The sequence below is a fragment of the Mizuhopecten yessoensis genome, unplaced genomic scaffold (assembly GCF_002113885.1).
Source record: "Mizuhopecten yessoensis strain PY_sf001 unplaced genomic scaffold, ASM211388v2 scaffold2329, whole genome shotgun sequence".
In the NCBI taxonomy this organism is placed as follows: domain Eukaryota; kingdom Metazoa; phylum Mollusca; class Bivalvia; order Pectinida; family Pectinidae; genus Mizuhopecten; species Mizuhopecten yessoensis.
The window spans coordinates 6574647-6592254 of NW_018404492.1; the positions used below are offsets into that span (position 1 = coordinate 6574647).

The window sequence follows — 17608 nt, forward strand, 5'->3', positions numbered from 1 at the left end:
CGTTTCCATCCCCAGACTTTCACAGCGATTATTTTCTTGTTTTAGATTCAATGTTTTCCAACATAACCAGACCATCAGTTAAGTTTTTTCTTAAATGCTGATTTTTTTCAGCAGACAATTTATTTAGGGTGTGGTTCTTATCTATGAACATTTCCAAAGGAAGTTGGCGGGAAGGGCTGGTAAAACCTTTCAAACTAACAGGAAATGTCGTTTCCTATTCTCGGTAACATCCTACACACCTGATGCATGGTCGTCATATAGGATTAACCAAAGATAAACAATACTTACCACAATGCCATTCTCCCCTTATAATTTTATTTCATGCCTTACATTCCCCTACATTGGTAACCTGGTACACTCACATACCACAAAGGAAATAACCAGCGTGTACAAGGCTAATATACATACTCTAATATTCCGCACAACCCTTTACCAACAGTACCCAGCGTGCGCCATTGTTTTTACTTAAAACCATGCAGAGCTGACGTCCGTTACAAACGGGAGAAATTAGAGCGATTTTGTTTTGTGTATATAACTCCAAAAATTATTGCTCCAACTCTGCATAGCACTACCTTGTCTTTGTTATATGGTGTGGCTTGGGTGTGATCTCATATAATTTGCTGATAGGGCTCGCTAAATAGGTCAAATATGGTTGGTTTTGTTTCGCTGATTCGTTAATTCTAGATATATACATAAACTGTGATATGAGATTTCTTGAGAATATATCAACTTGCATGCTTTAAACAAAGTATGCTATATGTGGAACTATACACATGTAATAAACATTGAATAAAGAAACAAATTGATTCATGGAAACCAGAATTTTGTCTTTCATTTTCTTTCTATTCATTATATGTAGTCATAACGTCAAATTATTCTGTTAAGTTTCTACAGTGTGAACAAGATTGCAACACGTTGCTAATATATCTCACCCCTGACCTATGGACTCAATTCATAGAGACATACAGGGAGTTTTGATATAATATCACCTGCTTGCAGTGCACTCAACCTTCACAAGATGTTCATGTACCAGCGTACCAACTTTGATGATCGCTGATAAAATCATGAGGGATTTATGCCTCGGATAAACATAATCTCGCACTTTTCATGAAGACCAAAGGTCAGAATGTGGGTCAAAGTTACCTTTATTTCACATGACTCTGTCTTCCGAAGATGTACCAAGAAATGATGCGGGAAATATGCTCTGCTCAATACTTTGGTAGAACGGACAGAAAGAGGACATTGCCATATGATCACCCGTCCGTGTTGCCGAAGGGTGGGGTTGTTTAAAGGCACCAGCAACAGATCCATGAAGAGTAAATATTGCGTCTGTAGATTTGTGGAAAGTATCAAGATGGGTATAAGGTTTATACGGTTTCAGTGTTTAGATTAGTTGGTTTGTGTAAAATGTCGAGAAGCATTACAAATGTGTGTGGTATATTGGGTGGTGTGGTGTCTGAAGTATGTAGAAAAATAGGGGATTTTAGAGCATCTGGAGGAGGTCAGGGCGTTTTGCAGGATAGTGTCTTAGGGGTTGAAGAGTAGTATAGACGGGTCGGAGGTTTGTGTAGTGTAGAGTGTCTTGAAGGATTGGAAACTGATTGTGAAGATTATTTAGAAGAGGTCTCGAAAAAAAACACCTAGAGAGGTAGTAGGCGACTAGCAGTTTATAAAGTCCAGAGGAATTGCAAATATGAAAACAAAAGCGTCAACAATCAAATGACCATCACACTGTTAATAAGAATAAAAAGTGCTTGAGTATGACATTGTCAACAATATCGACGCCATTAATTTAAAACAGATTAAAGACAAATACACTACCATGAAGTAGCCAGGAAAAGTTGCATACTTTTCCATCACACATCTGCGCTAGTTCATTGTTGTAGCTAAAAGGAATCATTAATAATTTTAACATTTAAGTAATTATCTGTTAAACGATATAGGGTCACCTGTCCAGCTACCCCGGTTACCTCACACATTCAGACTCCTCGCTCACTTACATCAAGGCCAACAGGAGTGATTAATATAAGTTAAAATAACTTGTTTTAAGAACCTTTGTGTATCCGAGGGGTAACATCACAACTACTTTTTACCTTACCAGTTTCATTAATGATGGTTCATGATGTTCTTCATTTTGTTTTACGATCCATGGTTCTTGCTGTCGTCTTTTTAGATCTACTTTGAGCTCCCATTATGTCCTTGTGTGTTGATACTATGGTCTATACTATTTTTCTGCCATATATGCCATCATCAGTGAAATGTCTTTAGAATAGATAAAAATGTTTTATCTTGTTTCACATCACTAGGTTATAAATTCGTTCTTTTGTTAATTAAATAACGATATGAAGGTTCACAGAAAATTACTTTATGGAAATACTGTATTAATGCTTACTCGACAATTCCTTATTTGACTTCAACCAATATGGAAAGCAAGTTTTGAAGTTAATCATTTTTTAAATTCAATTCAATAAATTTATGAATCGGTTTGACAGAAAAAAATGATAGAGAATGTTGTATTCAAAACCTTGTACTTTAATTGCAAAATAGTTTATAGTCACATGTAAATAAATAATCATCATTTACTGACTTTATACCTTGTATCGACGCCTTTTGTTTTCCATTGGGAATATAATTTTTCCATTTTCTCTTTGTCTCTCCTCGTTTCTTTGTGTTCCGATGTCGATGTGGGTAGTACGAACGAAGGGAGAGAAATCGTCCTTTCGGTAAAGACTGATTACTAAAACTGTAATTTGAAAGCTACCTCGCTGGGCAGTATTCGTATGGCAGGGTCTCCGCTTAAAATTTGATTAACCTAAAGGCAATTGAGAGGTAGCATAAATCAATGATATTTCTGTAATTGGTAAAATTAAAAAAAAATGCATTGTATGGGATTTTATTTTCAAATGTTCTTCATTAACTCGAATTTACACAATTTGAAGAGTAGTAAATATGAAATATTGACTTCATGGCAATATAATGAATATACCATCAAACAATATGCATGATGAAAATGAAGCCAAACGTGTTAGAACAGACCACAAAAATAGTCAAAACCAGATGGTGCGGAAGTGTAAGCATTCCTCCACCACTTTCGCACCTGTATCTAGTCAAATCTATAAGGTAGTGGATATTTGTTTTTGTAATCATGGTTGGCACTGCAAATACAAAGTTGTAGATAGGACGCTTGGCAAGATATAATTAACGGTGTAGGTTAATGTCTTAAAATAAAGCCCTTCCTGTTACAGATACGACTGACCATATTCGGGTGAACACAATTCTATTGACCACCGGTCATCGTGTCTGTAGGATATCCAGACCACACGTACGTCCACTTTGGTAAGAAAACAATGCTAATTACGACAGAGGTCAGCTTGACAAACAGGATACCATTTCCGTTATCTATATATTACTTATATAAAGGAAACAAACTACTTACCCCTTTTAACTGTGTAAAGCATAGATCAAATCCTGTTCACATTCACACCCACGAAGAAAAATTGTTTATAAACAAGACACCCACTTAATCAAATGTGGCAAACAAGTACTACGTTCATATCCTCATGAATTATTGGACAATATTTCAAAGTTGACTTACAACGTGAAACAAGGGGTGGGAGTACATCCGCCATTGGAGGCAATTAATGTCAAAGCTAATTACTAGTAATGAACCATGTGAGTACCTAAAACCATCGATATAACATTTAAAAGATTTTTTTTTCGACGAGGAATACATAGAAATACACCCTTCGAAGCACATGTAATAGCTTTCTCATGTTTAAAACTAGAAAGCTTTAAAGATCGTTGACTACAAATGAAGATCAATATCGTTTGAGTGAATATGACCAATCAATTCATGCCATACAATAAAAACAAACCATTGCAAAGAAAACAGAGAATGCACTGAATGATATTCTCTTACTATCAGCTTTAGTACATTGTAATAAACTATTTTTAAACATGTGGTAATAGAAAGTAAGTATGAAATGTTTTTATTACGGTACTTATACCTTTGATAACTATACAGTTTAAGAAATAAACAGTTCATGAGGTATTGACACGACGTTTACGAAAAGGAACTTTGTTCATATAAAAATAGGTCTGGAACTATTTTTGTATGGTACACATATCAGTCATATATGAATATTGTTCATCTGTTCATTTTCGCGTTAATTTGGTTTTACGATGTTCCATTTAGCGGTTTATTCGCGAGGACTTTAACAAAATGAGTAACAAACGCAACATGTTCTTTGCATAATCCGTCTCATATATGTAACTATTTTTGAGATTTTTGCAAGTATCTCTCTGTAGACTTGTACGAAAACAAATACCTTGTGAATGTGATGTCCAGTTGATCGTAAATTATACAGAACAGATGATAGATCATGATAGTTAATTATAAATTAGACGATTTCTTAAATGAAAATAAAGAGAATACCAATGTGTTAGCGAAACCGTGTTAACAACTTGTTGAAATCAGGGGAAATATGAATAAAATAAAGATTTACACAGATATTATATATATTTATTTGTAAATATGAAATCTCTATATCTAGATACTAAAATATACATGGAACCAATAGGAACCGATGAGAAACTTCATTTTCATTTTCTCAAAAGTCCTTAATACGACCTGAAAAACAATAAACGCAAGACCCAATACAATATTCTAGATCGATTCATATTTCGAACTAGACGGAATTTTAAAGAAACGTAAAGAAAAGTAATTTATTAGCAAAAAATAATGAAAATAAAGCATATTAAGGATGAAATGAAAAATCGGGCACTTCATTTACTATATATTATATTGTAAATATGTTTCTCTATACAATGTATTGTGAAAGAGAATAAAGTTGAATTGAATTGGCGTGTGCATTCTCTTTTCTTCAATAGTCGCAATGATCGGCTAAATTTTGTGCACATTTGATAACCATAGGGGTATTGATAGTCTGGTGAAATGTTCTTCACTGAAAACAAGGATGTAAACAAGTACTTGTATGGGATATCAAGGTAGCAAATTGTTGACATATAATATGAATGTTTGGGATCGTCTTGATTATTCAGTCTGTTATCTCTTACGTTTGGAACCAAGTGCAGGCCATCAGGTACATTGTAATTAAGAAGGATCGTGTAGGGTTTGGGCGTATGATTATTGTAGTTCCTGTTGGCTGTTTTCTGACCAAAATAGTTGACATGTTTGTATAATCGCTTACATACGTAAATACTGTCAAAATCGTGATTAATAATACAACGATACGTTTGCTATGAAATCAATACATTCACTCATATATGATTGGTTCGAAGTATGATAAGATGACCCTTTGTCTGCTGAGGGTAGGTATTGTCATTGTACTGAATAAACTCGGTATTGTGAATGTTCATTGTATAAATACCATAAGTGTCAGGATGACTTGGGATTAAGAATTTCCTATGATTCATTACTATTTATATTCGTGAATGATTGTAACCTCTTACACAATATACATAGTAATGTTTATCATTTTGTAAAAGTTGACGCACTTTGTATTTTCTTTTATTTCAGAAGCATTTTTTTTAAGATGATATCGTAAAGTACTTGTTTTCATGCTTCATTAGGGAAATCAGGAATTACCCCACCCCAATGAATAAACCATGTTTCCTCTTGTGATTTTCCTTAGCAAAACTCACTATCTCTAGTGTTGGTGAAAATACAAATATTTATAATACCAAAAAATATTTATCTGTTCCTGCTGACCTACTCTATTCAGCATTCTCAAAATGACCTTGTCTGATATGCTACGGTCAGAGACAACCGCTAATATATACGTGAAGGTGACATTTTCTCTCCCTAGGGTTGATGTGTAGGATCAGACACGCGATGGTCAAATTTAATCAATATTTAAAGTTTTATACCAGGACGTATCAAATTTGCCTTATAATCTTCGACATTACATATGGTCTTCAGTTAAATTTCGCCATTTTTCAATCACCAGTACAACCTACTGACCTGGTTAGTGATAGATAGAGGGTGTGGGGTTTCCTTATATGACTGATGCTGGTTTGATTCCTCCTTACCTCTATGTATTTCATTTACAATGAACAACTTTCTCCCCACCGAAGGTATTCAGACATATTAAGTAAGGTTCCATTTATCGGACCAGTGTTATAAGTAGCAGCATTATGGACATGTCAAAGAGCGCGTCCTCTATGGCTTATCGGACAGTGGCAATATCAATTAGGATTTTATCGACGTTTTCGTTCCGTCGATTATCTCTAATCTGCCCCCGGTTCAACAATATATATAAACGTCAACTTATGTATTTCTGAATACACAGCGGTTATCTATGGAGTTGTATATCAGTGGCGTGTCATAAAAGTTACAAATGGTTTGGCAGTGTTATTGTAACTTATTACAAATGTTTCTTAAAGCGTCAACACAGACCGCGTTCGAGCCTGAACAGCGTTGACATACTATGATGTAATCGACGCAAGTTTTCTTACGGAGATGTTTTTTATCCTGCCATGTATAAGGAAGTTGTTTAAATGTAATTTATTTTAATAGGATAAGAATACATTTCAATATTCATCATTTCTACATAGCTAGCTAAAACCACCTCTGGTGCAAATAATTATGGACGCATTTCTTCAGTGTTTGTGCGATTAGGAAAAAGGTGTTTGTGCGATTAAGAAAAGGAAGAGCAAATTCGAACAATAACTTCTATGGATTTTACTGTTTATGCTCAATGGAATGAATAGTAATTGTGTATATAGGAAGACCTCATAAAGACATGGATACGGAGCGGAGAAGACGTTTACAGACTGATGGTAGGCCGTCTCGTGTAGCCGCAGCCTTGGTGTTGGGGATCATACTTCTCCCTGTTATACACGGTAAGTACATCAGCAGCAGGTTATACCAGCGAGTGATATGTCATAAATTAGATAATTTTATTTCAACAAAACTAAGAATGCATTCTTTAAAACATGTTTATTCTTTCGGGACACTAATTTAATATCCCTTCTCTATAGAATAAGTGGACGCCATATTGGGCCCGAACTCCTTATATAATTTTATTTAATCGTTTTTTAATTCATTAATTACAATGTTCTCAATAAAATGACATAATTGAATGACTTTGCAGTTCATGTCATTTTCCTGTTTTGCTATGGACATTCATATTGCCAAAAAACTAACTGAATTTGAAAGCAATTTAATGCTTGATTATTGTTTGGGACTTCCATGATGTACATATCTATATAATCATTATTTATCCGAATTTTCCCCCTTTTTTCTTAAGATTTGTACTTGATTTAATGACAGTTAAGCTTTAAAGTGAAATAGATACAGACTAAACGAAGCAACAAGGCCAAAAAATTAAGATATGTAAAACAAAAAATCATAATAAGGTACCATCACGTTTGTCACTCATTTCAATGTTTTGTTTATATTATTAAACTTATAAATTTCTATTACCCAATACTGGTTTTAAGTTTCTTTGATGATGTCAATATTCTTCATTTATAATATGCGCTTTTTTAAGACTTTTTTTTCAAAATCTATCTATTCTTGAATTTTTTAAAGCTCGTAATTTACTAAAGCGATACTTTTGAAATTGTATTATGCACTTTGGTATTTCGAAGGATAATCACAGATTATTTTTGAAATAATGCAATTTGTTGACATGAAATATAAAAACATCATAACGTCAACATACAAACCCGAAACTTAAAATAGAAAGGAAAAGACAATAAATGTGATAAATAGTTTTGTTATCCGTTTATTTATGAAAATATATTGTAGAGAGTGCTAATTTAATGTTGAAATAACCAATGCCAAATCCGTTCGCTTCAGTTTAACAACTAGATAAATAGAAATACCGAATTTCAAATGTTACTACTTTCAGGTGGATTTGATAAGGAATTTTAATTCTTATTGACGATTATGTTTTGGGCTTTTTATATCGACCTAATCATCTTTAAAAGTTGGTGCAATTTTTCTTTGTACATCTAGTGATTACGAGCAATAATATGCTTCCTGAATGGTTCACTATTAATAACACATTGCATCATCTTATCATTTTCTTTGGTCATTACATTGTTGAATAATGTGAAGTCAACTGTGTAAGCTACATGGTCTTAAGCTTTACCACGTAGTCCGAATGATATAAGTCATATGATGCCCCTTATTTTAAAACAAATATGATATCCCTTTTAATATTTTAAAGGCGAAAAATGATTTAATCAATTATTTGACAGGACGGGGACGAATGATATTAGTTACAGATTAAGTTAATAGTTTAGTTATGGTGTTGCGTACAATGTAGGTAACATATATTTAACATTCAAAATGATTTGACGATACACCATATTGTTCTGCATAATGTTAATTATTCGTGATTTTTTTTTTCAAGAACAAATACAATATCAAATGTAAGACTATGTCAAATTTTCTCCCTGTTTAAATCTATTTTACACCCAACATAGTGTTTAATAAATGTTACAAGTGACTATCAATTTAGAACATGTTTTGATAACGTCATACTCAAAAACGTTCTTTTCCAAAAAAGGTGATCATCGATACAATTAAACACAACAGAGGCCTAAACGAAATATAATGACGACAAAATTGGGAAAATAAATGAGTCCCTGATGAAATCATTCTAATTGATGGCAATATTTTTCAGCAGACTATAGGCATTCCTATATGATCAAACTACCCTCTTCTGTCCGACTGTTTTGTTCTCATAGGTGTTTGAGTTTATTGAATAGCTTATTAGGACTGATGACAAAAACCACGCCCTCACGTTCTCTGTCAGATATATAGACAATTAAATAGCAAGAAATGTATCGATCGTATATACCCTATTGAACTTGATTAAAAGAACACTATATATTCGTCTACTTCAGCTGTTTCCTCTATCATAACTTGCCAAATGAAAAACAAGGACGTCCTATATCTTAGCTGTACAATAAGCGTGACGATTTCGATTTCTGTTGTGATCTTTCCCTTTCTTGTTAGTAATATCTCTGGTATAATATATTATCTTTGTACTTTTCAAGTGTCTCGATGTTATCATGTCTCTGTTCATATTTTGCCCTAGTTTGATCAATTTTGAGAACGAATTGCGTTTTTTTAACGATTCGATATTCTCTTGAAGTCTGTAGAATATGACACGATCACCACAGATTACGCTACATATTCCCGCACTTTCTTGATGAAAACATGTTCTCTTCTTCGTACTTCAAAAATGTTAAGAAACATAATTAACACAAGAATATGTGGTACTCAACAGTAAAGATTTAAATCTTCTCTTTATCTGTGCCTGGTGTAATGATAAATAGTTTCTCCCTCTAAGTCATGCCGATAGCTATTTATCCATTCACGCTGATATAATACCCATACCCGTCACTCGGCCTGATATCAGGATCTCAGGATAATAAAGGATATATAAAATAACATTTTCACTTCGTAACTCCCAATATTCTTTTACTGTAATGTCTTTTTTTCTTGATAGGAGCCTGTTTAAGTTTAACCAGCACTAAAGCAGAACCCTTCAGAACATATGCAAAAATAACATGGAGTATAGCTGGTATAACGCCAGGATGCTCCGTTTTGAACTGGATGGTACACTATGACTCGTCAAAACCAGTTCACATTTACCAGAACCGAAATAACACAGGCAGCTATGTGAATCAGTCCTTTGTTCGAGTTTACCCTAACTTCGAGTACAACGTGTTTGTGGAAGCATTCACCAACCAGGGCGTGGTGCGCTCGCCAATGTTTGTGTACAAGGCCCCGAAAACAAGTGAGTAAATTATATTGATAAATATAGATGATCAGTTATTATTGTGGACCACGAAAGTTTGTAGAAACACACTCTACACACGAAACTGCGCATTACCAACCATGCTTTGTGCCTTCTTTGTGGTACGCTTTTAAAAACATCCGTGTGTGTCTAGTGGAAATATTTTCTTAATATCTTTTGAGGAATATTGGGTTTTGAATAAAGGTCCCACCTCCTCATATTTCATCTCAGTTTTATTTCCACTTTTAGTTAACACGTTAAAGCATAGATACGTTACAAATCACTGACGACTGACTGTTGTTTCTTTGTTCCATAGTTCCCGGGAGTGCTCCGGGTAAGTTACATATGTTGTCAGCCACGCATGACAGTGTCACCTTGGAGTGGGACGCGCTCAGCCTTTTCTACAAGAACGGGAACATCTTAGGTTACAAGTAAGGTTAACCCTGCTCACTCAATTGCTTTTTTAATGAACTAATATTTTACGTTTGAATCGTATGTTTTGCGAGATTTTTCGTTTTGCTATATTTGCATCTTCAAAACTGCGAAATCTAAATGAAAGGATTCCATTGCCATTCTTATACGTTTTATAAGAGTTAATCAGAGAAAAAAAGTGAGAACTTAATTCCGCTAATTAAAGCGCTTTATGTTATAATTTGTACAATGTGTCGTGTTTAGTTGTGTGACTTCTAAATTTGATTTCATAATTAATCAGATTAAACGTTTACATAGTGAGCGTACTAGATATTCTTAATGGAAAAGCACATGCTAATTATTGAATTCAGATTGACATACAGATTGCCGGGAAATAGCACAGTAATGTCTACCAGTGTGTCGGGAGAGAACACCCTGACCGGGGTCATTCGGGGTCTACAGCCCTCAACACACTACCAGATACAGGTGCAGTGTCTTAATGACGTTGGTTTGGGCCGTCCGAGCAGTCCCTGGCTTGATGTCACCACCAGTGCACTACGTAAGTTCAAGATTAAAAAGTATGTCAATTTCCTTTTTATCTGCCTTTTAAAAACATGTATGGTTTGCAGTTATGCAAATACATCCATGCAGTTATCAGTCTGTTGAACACAAATAACAGTAAAAAGAAGATGATGACATTAACAAATAAATATATCGTGGATTTCAATTACTCAAGACAGTTTAAATTACAGCAATTCATCAGAATAAAAATTCATAATATTCCAAATTAATCTACATTAAACATTGTTTACAATGTCTTTAAAGCAAAACAGTAGTATTTCTTTTACAATAATATTTAATTTTAGCTACTACAACTTCCACTTCAACAACCATTACTACTACGACCACAACGACGACCACCATCACCACTCCCACCACCGTCACCACTCCCACCACCGTCACCACTCCCACGACCACCGCCACCACTTCCTCCACCACCCCCACTACCACCACTGCATACACTACTACTCCAACAACGACGACAGTTAAAAAGCAAACAATTACTTCGTTAACGACATCAACGCCTACCACAACAAAAACAACACCAAAACAGTTGCCAATCTCTGTTTCTATCACACCTGCTGCATCGAACCAGAAAACGTCAACACCAACGACTAAGTCAAACCAACCGTCTCCACCAGTCACAGTACACCTAACAGCTTCCGGTGCAACATCAGCGCCAAAGTCCACTACCGGTAGATCCGTGACGTCACATGTAACAAAAAAGCTTCCTGCAAACCATTTGACCAACTTGATACACACAACGACGCCATCAGCAACGACACGCAAAGGCAAGTATACACAAACTTTACGTAGAGAAGCATGTTTTATAATGTATCATGTGTCGGATAAATCGTCACTGATATTATGTATTACGTACTAGCTTACTTCCTTTGTATTACATACATGAGGGTAGAATTAACCGATGTTTACAGTAAACCTGTCAGCGTTTAAGTTGTGGATATCTCCCGATACTGCAATGGCGTCAGATAAACGATAACACTTTCAAAAGATTTCACCCTCGGCCATACATCGTGGTTGTCCACTGCTTTCTTACTTATCTCGTTGACAGGAGTTATTTTGATAAACGTTTACACTGTACCACAGAGACATTTGATTAATCCATCTCTACCTTAAACTTGACCAACGGGAGCTAATTTGATGTTGTGGAATTGCTTTAGTTGGCTGGAATAATTCATTGGCGAGGTATTGTGTGCAGGTAAAAGTCGAATAACTCAACTTCTGTCATTCAATTTATCGATTAATGAAATCTGCGAAACCGATAAGAACAAGGGGATATAATGACAACTTTCTTGCAAACTTCATTTTATTGGAATTGTTATTTAAGTGTCTCGCCAAATCTTCATTACAACAGATCCGGGTGACGACAAGATCCTCGGCCTTGACCTATGGATGTTAGTGGCCATCGCTGCCGGCACCTTACTGTTATTATTGCTGCTTTCGGTGTTGCTTTGTTGCTGCTGTCGGTGCTGTTGCTTCGAGGAGGCAGCTGTTGGGGCTAAGACGAGGGGCGAGGAAAGAGTCTTTGACAAAAGGGTATGAAATTGTATAAGCTTTTCCAGATTGAGTTGACATAAGAAATCATTCTTATTATACTAACACGCATTCAAAGCGTGTACAATGCGTAAAATCTGTCAATATATCGGTGCTTTTGTCTTTGCTTTTAAATTGTGAAGTTATTTTAATGCTCCTTGTACACTGCATAGCGGAATGGAATTAAGTGGATAAACTAGCATGTTTAACATTTCAAACACCCAAATAACAATTTACATTTTAATACTGAATTCAGGATTTCTTGACATTTTCTATATAACATTTGTTTACCATCATATTTTAGAGAATGGACGGCGTCTTTATGGAAAAGGATGCAAGGAGAGACGATATGAGCAGGAAAACACGAACAAGGAGCGTGGTATCTATGGAATCTCTGGACGGATACGGAGTTAATGAGGTCAAACCCCGGGCGATGCGACTGGTTAGTGTCGATAGTCACCATTCATTGGACGCAGTCCCGATACTAATACCATCTTCCGCGGGTAGATACTCTACTAGTCACAACACACCGATGGCCAAGTCCATGGGGACTCAGTATGAACGGATCCATACCACTCCTAGGGCTAGGGCTGCAGGAACCCAGTACGAGGACGTTACAGAGCGCGTCATATACCCCTCGCCGAAATCTAAGACGTTTGGTACACAGTATGAAAGTATCGCGGAGGAAATATCAACTAAAGATGTTGGAACCGTTACAGACAGACGTGGCTCCTTAACATCTTGTGTGTCCCCATTTCCGCCAAACACATGGTTAGCAAAAACGCCGAGAACGCTCAGAGCAGTTGCACCGATGTATATTAATCCGGATTCGCTGAACCCTATAGTGATGACGACAATGAACGCATCCACTTCCGCTATGAGTAGTCCAGAGCGGAGGTTTAAATCGGCAAACGTCCAGACGGATTTGAGTGTATTGAAACCACCAACCTCACTTCCGCAAAGTTATTCTTCTAAATCAGAATCTACCGGGTATCCGTCGTCATTCATGTCTAAGAACGATGAAGCTGAAATAGAAATGTTACCTCCGGGTCCCTTAGATGACACAACTAAATCGGTAGGTGCCAGTAGTGTTAGCATTCCGTCAACAGCAATAGGCGACCGCAAGGTGCCGTTCAGTGATATCGCTAGTTGTCCCACGGCTGTTCCTCTCCGGCCGCAAGACATGCCAAGAACTCGAGATACTTCTTTTCTACGGTATCCATCTAAGGCCGCCAGCCATCCCATCACACTCTGGGATATTCCCCTGAAGAGTTATCCAGACAGTATCACATATCCCAGCCAAGATAGCTCGGGTGAGGTCACTCCTACCCCTATTAATCGTATTGAGTATAACACGATATACGACAACCGTGTCAGCAACACAGATAATACCTACATCCACAACTTTCTCGAGGATGCCAAGAGAATGGCGCGCAAACCTAAAGTCTCGCGACCGCCGAGACTTGCGGCGATACCGGCCAATGCTGAATCGCCGGTAGGTTTGTATGATCCGTTTCCGGAGGAGGGGGGTGCACATAACCTGATAAAACCTGGACTTAGTAAACAAACAACATTTAATAACATCCCAGCAGTGAAAGGTCCAGAGGTGCGAGCGATTTTATATGAACCACATCGTCTTAAGGATTCTACTGATTGTTGAATATCATTAACCTATCACATTATCATAATTGTGCTCTGACTTATGCATAAATCTTGTATACATGATAATTCGACCATGTATAGGGCAGTTCACGTTTTGTTATATTATGACATTATCACATCATTACATCTATATATATATTATTGGTATTATATGCCTTTAACTGAACAGTGGATTTATGTTACATGTAGCATGTTAATGTTCAAGTTCTAAGTATAAAATTACATTTATGACCTCAACTTACATATTGTATCGTTTTATCAGAGTTGGTCATATACCAGGTTTGATATAATATGATATCTTTATAATTTTAAGACATGGATATCAAATACAGAAAATTATCATTGACAGCTACTATTCGCATGTTTCAAACGTGACAATAACACTTTCCTGACAAAAACCTATAAAAACACAGAATAAAGTTTGGAGCATTAAATTATATCGCATTCTCAAAACGAAAACCGACTGAAATCTTTAAATATCTCACCATGTCTTCTAAGCAAACTATTCAGCAATATTACCAATTGAGGGAAGGACGTAGTTAAGACCAATATCACTGACTCCCAACCTTACTGTCAATATATGACGTCACAGAAAATTTACATGATAATGGTCAGGATAATTTTAAGTGACGAAAATGGATTGAATAGATTATTAAATTATTTCTTTTTGAATTCCATAAATATTCAACCGGTAATTTATTTTTGTAATGTCATGGTTGTGAACTGTATATAGTATTCAAATGGTAAATATAACATATTCTGTTATTACATAACTCACGTGTTGTGTCAAAGACCATACATTAGTATTCTAATGTTATCGAGTGGTTTCTTTTAATACTGAATATTTAATACAATTACACTAATGAGAGTTTGATTGGAAGAAATGTCCAAACATAGAATACGATGTCGTAAACAAAATGATTTAAAGATATTACCTAGTAGACTTTTTAATGGTGATTTAAAAGATTTCGAAGATTTTCCGATGTCTGAAAAAAATCACAATGATGCCATACTAAATGTCTGCGTAAACATATAAAAAGGATATATTCATTTCTTTTCATATTTCATATGAGATATTTGAAAGAAATTCTGCCAAATATTTATAAATATATAAATGTCTTTATTTTTTTTCAATAAAAAGGGAGAATAATTTAGAAATTAAAGTTTCATGTTAAAGTCCGTCCATGCATGATCAATTGGGTGTTTTTTTCCTGTATATCTTTGTGATAGTCCATGTTTTTGTTATCATAATATACGATAGTTCATCAATTTTCAATAGAATATTTTTGTCAGTTTAGGTATGTGATAGGTTGTCCATGTTTGATGGTTGCTTTTATATTAATTTGCCTGTATATGATAAGTCATCATTATTCAATAGGATGCCTTTGTTTTATGTGTGTGCGATAACCTGTCCATGTACAATGGACTGTATTTATGGGTTAGTTTGTCCATGTTCAACGGTTGCTTCTATATTTAAATGTTTATTATAATCCATCATTATTCAATATGGTGACCTTTTATGTATATGTGATGATACGTCCATGTTCAGTAGTTGTTTTTATGTATATGTGATGATATGTCCATGTTCAGTGGTTGTTTTTATGTATATGTGATGATACGTCCATGTTCAGTGGCTGTTTTTATGTATATGTGATGATATGTCCATCTTCAGTGGTTGTTTTTATGTATATGTGATGATATGTCCATGTTCAGTGGGTTTTTTCATGTATATGTGATGATATGTCCATGTTCAGTGGTTGTTTTTATGTATATGTGATGATTAGTCCATGTTTAGTGGTTGTTTTTATGTTTAAATGTATATGTAAACACGTAATTATTCAACAGGGTGCCTTTGATTTATGTATATGTGATAATGTTAAAGAACCCGTATTACTTTATTGGTATGTGATAGTCCGTCCATATTAATTGAATGTTTTGGTTTATTCTTGTATGTAACATTTCGTTTATAATTCATAGTTTCCTTTATATATATGTACATGTACATATATGTTAGTTTGTTTACGTTTAAAATTATATTTTCGTTTTAGAGACAGTAGTGACCTCACTGACTTTCATAACATCAATATTCTCATCATATGTATATATATTTATTGACAATTTTACATTCATTGAATTATGTAATAATACATGGTCTTTTTTTTAATTATTAACACGAATTAAAACATTAATATCAAATCGTGAATTTATATTGCATGAATATATATCATTATCATCTCGATATTGTTCTTGTCCAATATTATTTGACAATCTTTGCTGTCTATCGTTGTATAGTCCCATAAGTAATATGTCAATTCCGTCATATTTTTCTTAGAATTTCCATTCCGAAATATTATTGTATCATATTTATAGAATAAAAGCAAGGTAATTATATTATCCTCAATCACATGTAAATATCCGAGTTTAGTTTGTGTACAATCATTGTTTTAACGTTGTCAACATTCTGTGTTTAGTTTGTATTGAATTAAAACTACAAGGATAACACAATATTTTGCTTTTCCAAAATGTAGAGTTTTATTTAAGCAATGAAAAATTTAGCAAATGTTGTTATGGTCCTATAACACTCATCGCTATTGATAAAAAAACTTAATAAAGGTGTTAGGGTTTTATGTAAGTTTGTCAGCAATACAAAGGTGTGTTATAGGACCATAGCAACATTTGCTAAAATACTCATTATTCATATTTACATTTCGATAGAGTAGTTACGGGTTGTTAAGTTATTTCAAACTGTTCTTTGAACAGTAAATGAAATGTTGACAACAATGAAATTGATGACGTCACAATAGCAAATGTTGTTATAGTCTCACAACAACATTTAAGTTCTCAATGCATTGAAATGGAAGGATGCAGAGCAAATTTAATTATTCATGAATAAATAAAACAGTAGAGACAGCATTGGATAAAATCGTGTTATCTATGTAATTATAAACCACAATGATCTATTATATTATTATATAACACATACTAAACACAACACATGGACGAAATGGAAATAAAACTCAAAAAGAAAAGGATAAAAAGGAACAGAGACACCAATACAAAAGGACAGACAACAACCGGAGCCGATAAAACAATTACAACATGGGAAAGACATTGTTGATCAAAACATGATCGAGTTTTAACCAGGTTTTGTTCTGGAAAGAATATGGTTTCCAGTACAAACTGTAGCATCTGCTATGATGTTGCCAGGCAATGCTGATAGACTCTGAAATCCCAGTAGTCTCTTTTTTGCGTTTTTATTTTAGCGTCATTATATAAATTGCAGTGACGGGCTCTTCTTTAGTTAATTAATACTAGATATTCATGGTATTTGGAATTTAATTACGTAATCGAAATATTTTGAATAAATCAGAAACCCTGTAAACTATTTTTATATTTGGAAGAGCAAATAATATTTCGGTTCAAAGTTCTCTAATTTGTTTCCCGGACTTATTGTTTATTTCGCGTCGTAAACTATGCACGAGGTATGTGTATGTTTTTATATTAGGACTTGATTTATGTTTATATTTGTTTATATTGGACACTTTGTTACATATGTTATAACAACGCTGAGCGAATACTTAAATTATCAGGATTATAAAACCGGATTATACAAGATTATTTTATTAAGATTTAGCATACTG

At 34.6% G+C, this 17608-nt stretch overlaps 1 protein-coding gene across 1 annotated transcript; it reads left to right on the plus strand.

Moving 5' to 3' along the window:
* Positions 1 to 6764: 6764 nt before the first annotated feature.
* Positions 6765 to 13965, plus strand: LOC110445739 (mucin-5AC-like). The gene is made up of 7 exons (XM_021490518.1): positions 6765 to 6864; positions 9489 to 9779; positions 10096 to 10210; positions 10562 to 10749; positions 11057 to 11446; positions 12127 to 12308; positions 12610 to 13965. Exons 1-7 carry the CDS (start codon positions 6765 to 6767, stop codon positions 13963 to 13965), a joined length of 2622 nt encoding a protein of 873 aa, XP_021346193.1.
* Positions 13966 to 17608: the final 3643 nt, after the last annotated feature.

Excerpts from the sequence above, each read along its gene's own strand:
- LOC110445739 (XM_021490518.1), top strand. The coding sequence starts at position 6,765 with ATGGATACGGAGCGGAGAAGACGTTTACAGACTGATGGTAGGCCGTCT. Across the intron at positions 9,780-10,095 it reads GTACAAGGCCCCGAAAACAA|TTCCCGGGAGTGCTCCGGGT; the intron begins GTGAGTAAATTA and ends TTTGTTCCATAG. Across the intron at positions 11,447-12,126 it reads AGCGCCAAAGTCCACTACCG|ATCCGGGTGACGACAAGATC; the intron begins GTAGATCCGTGA and ends TCATTACAACAG.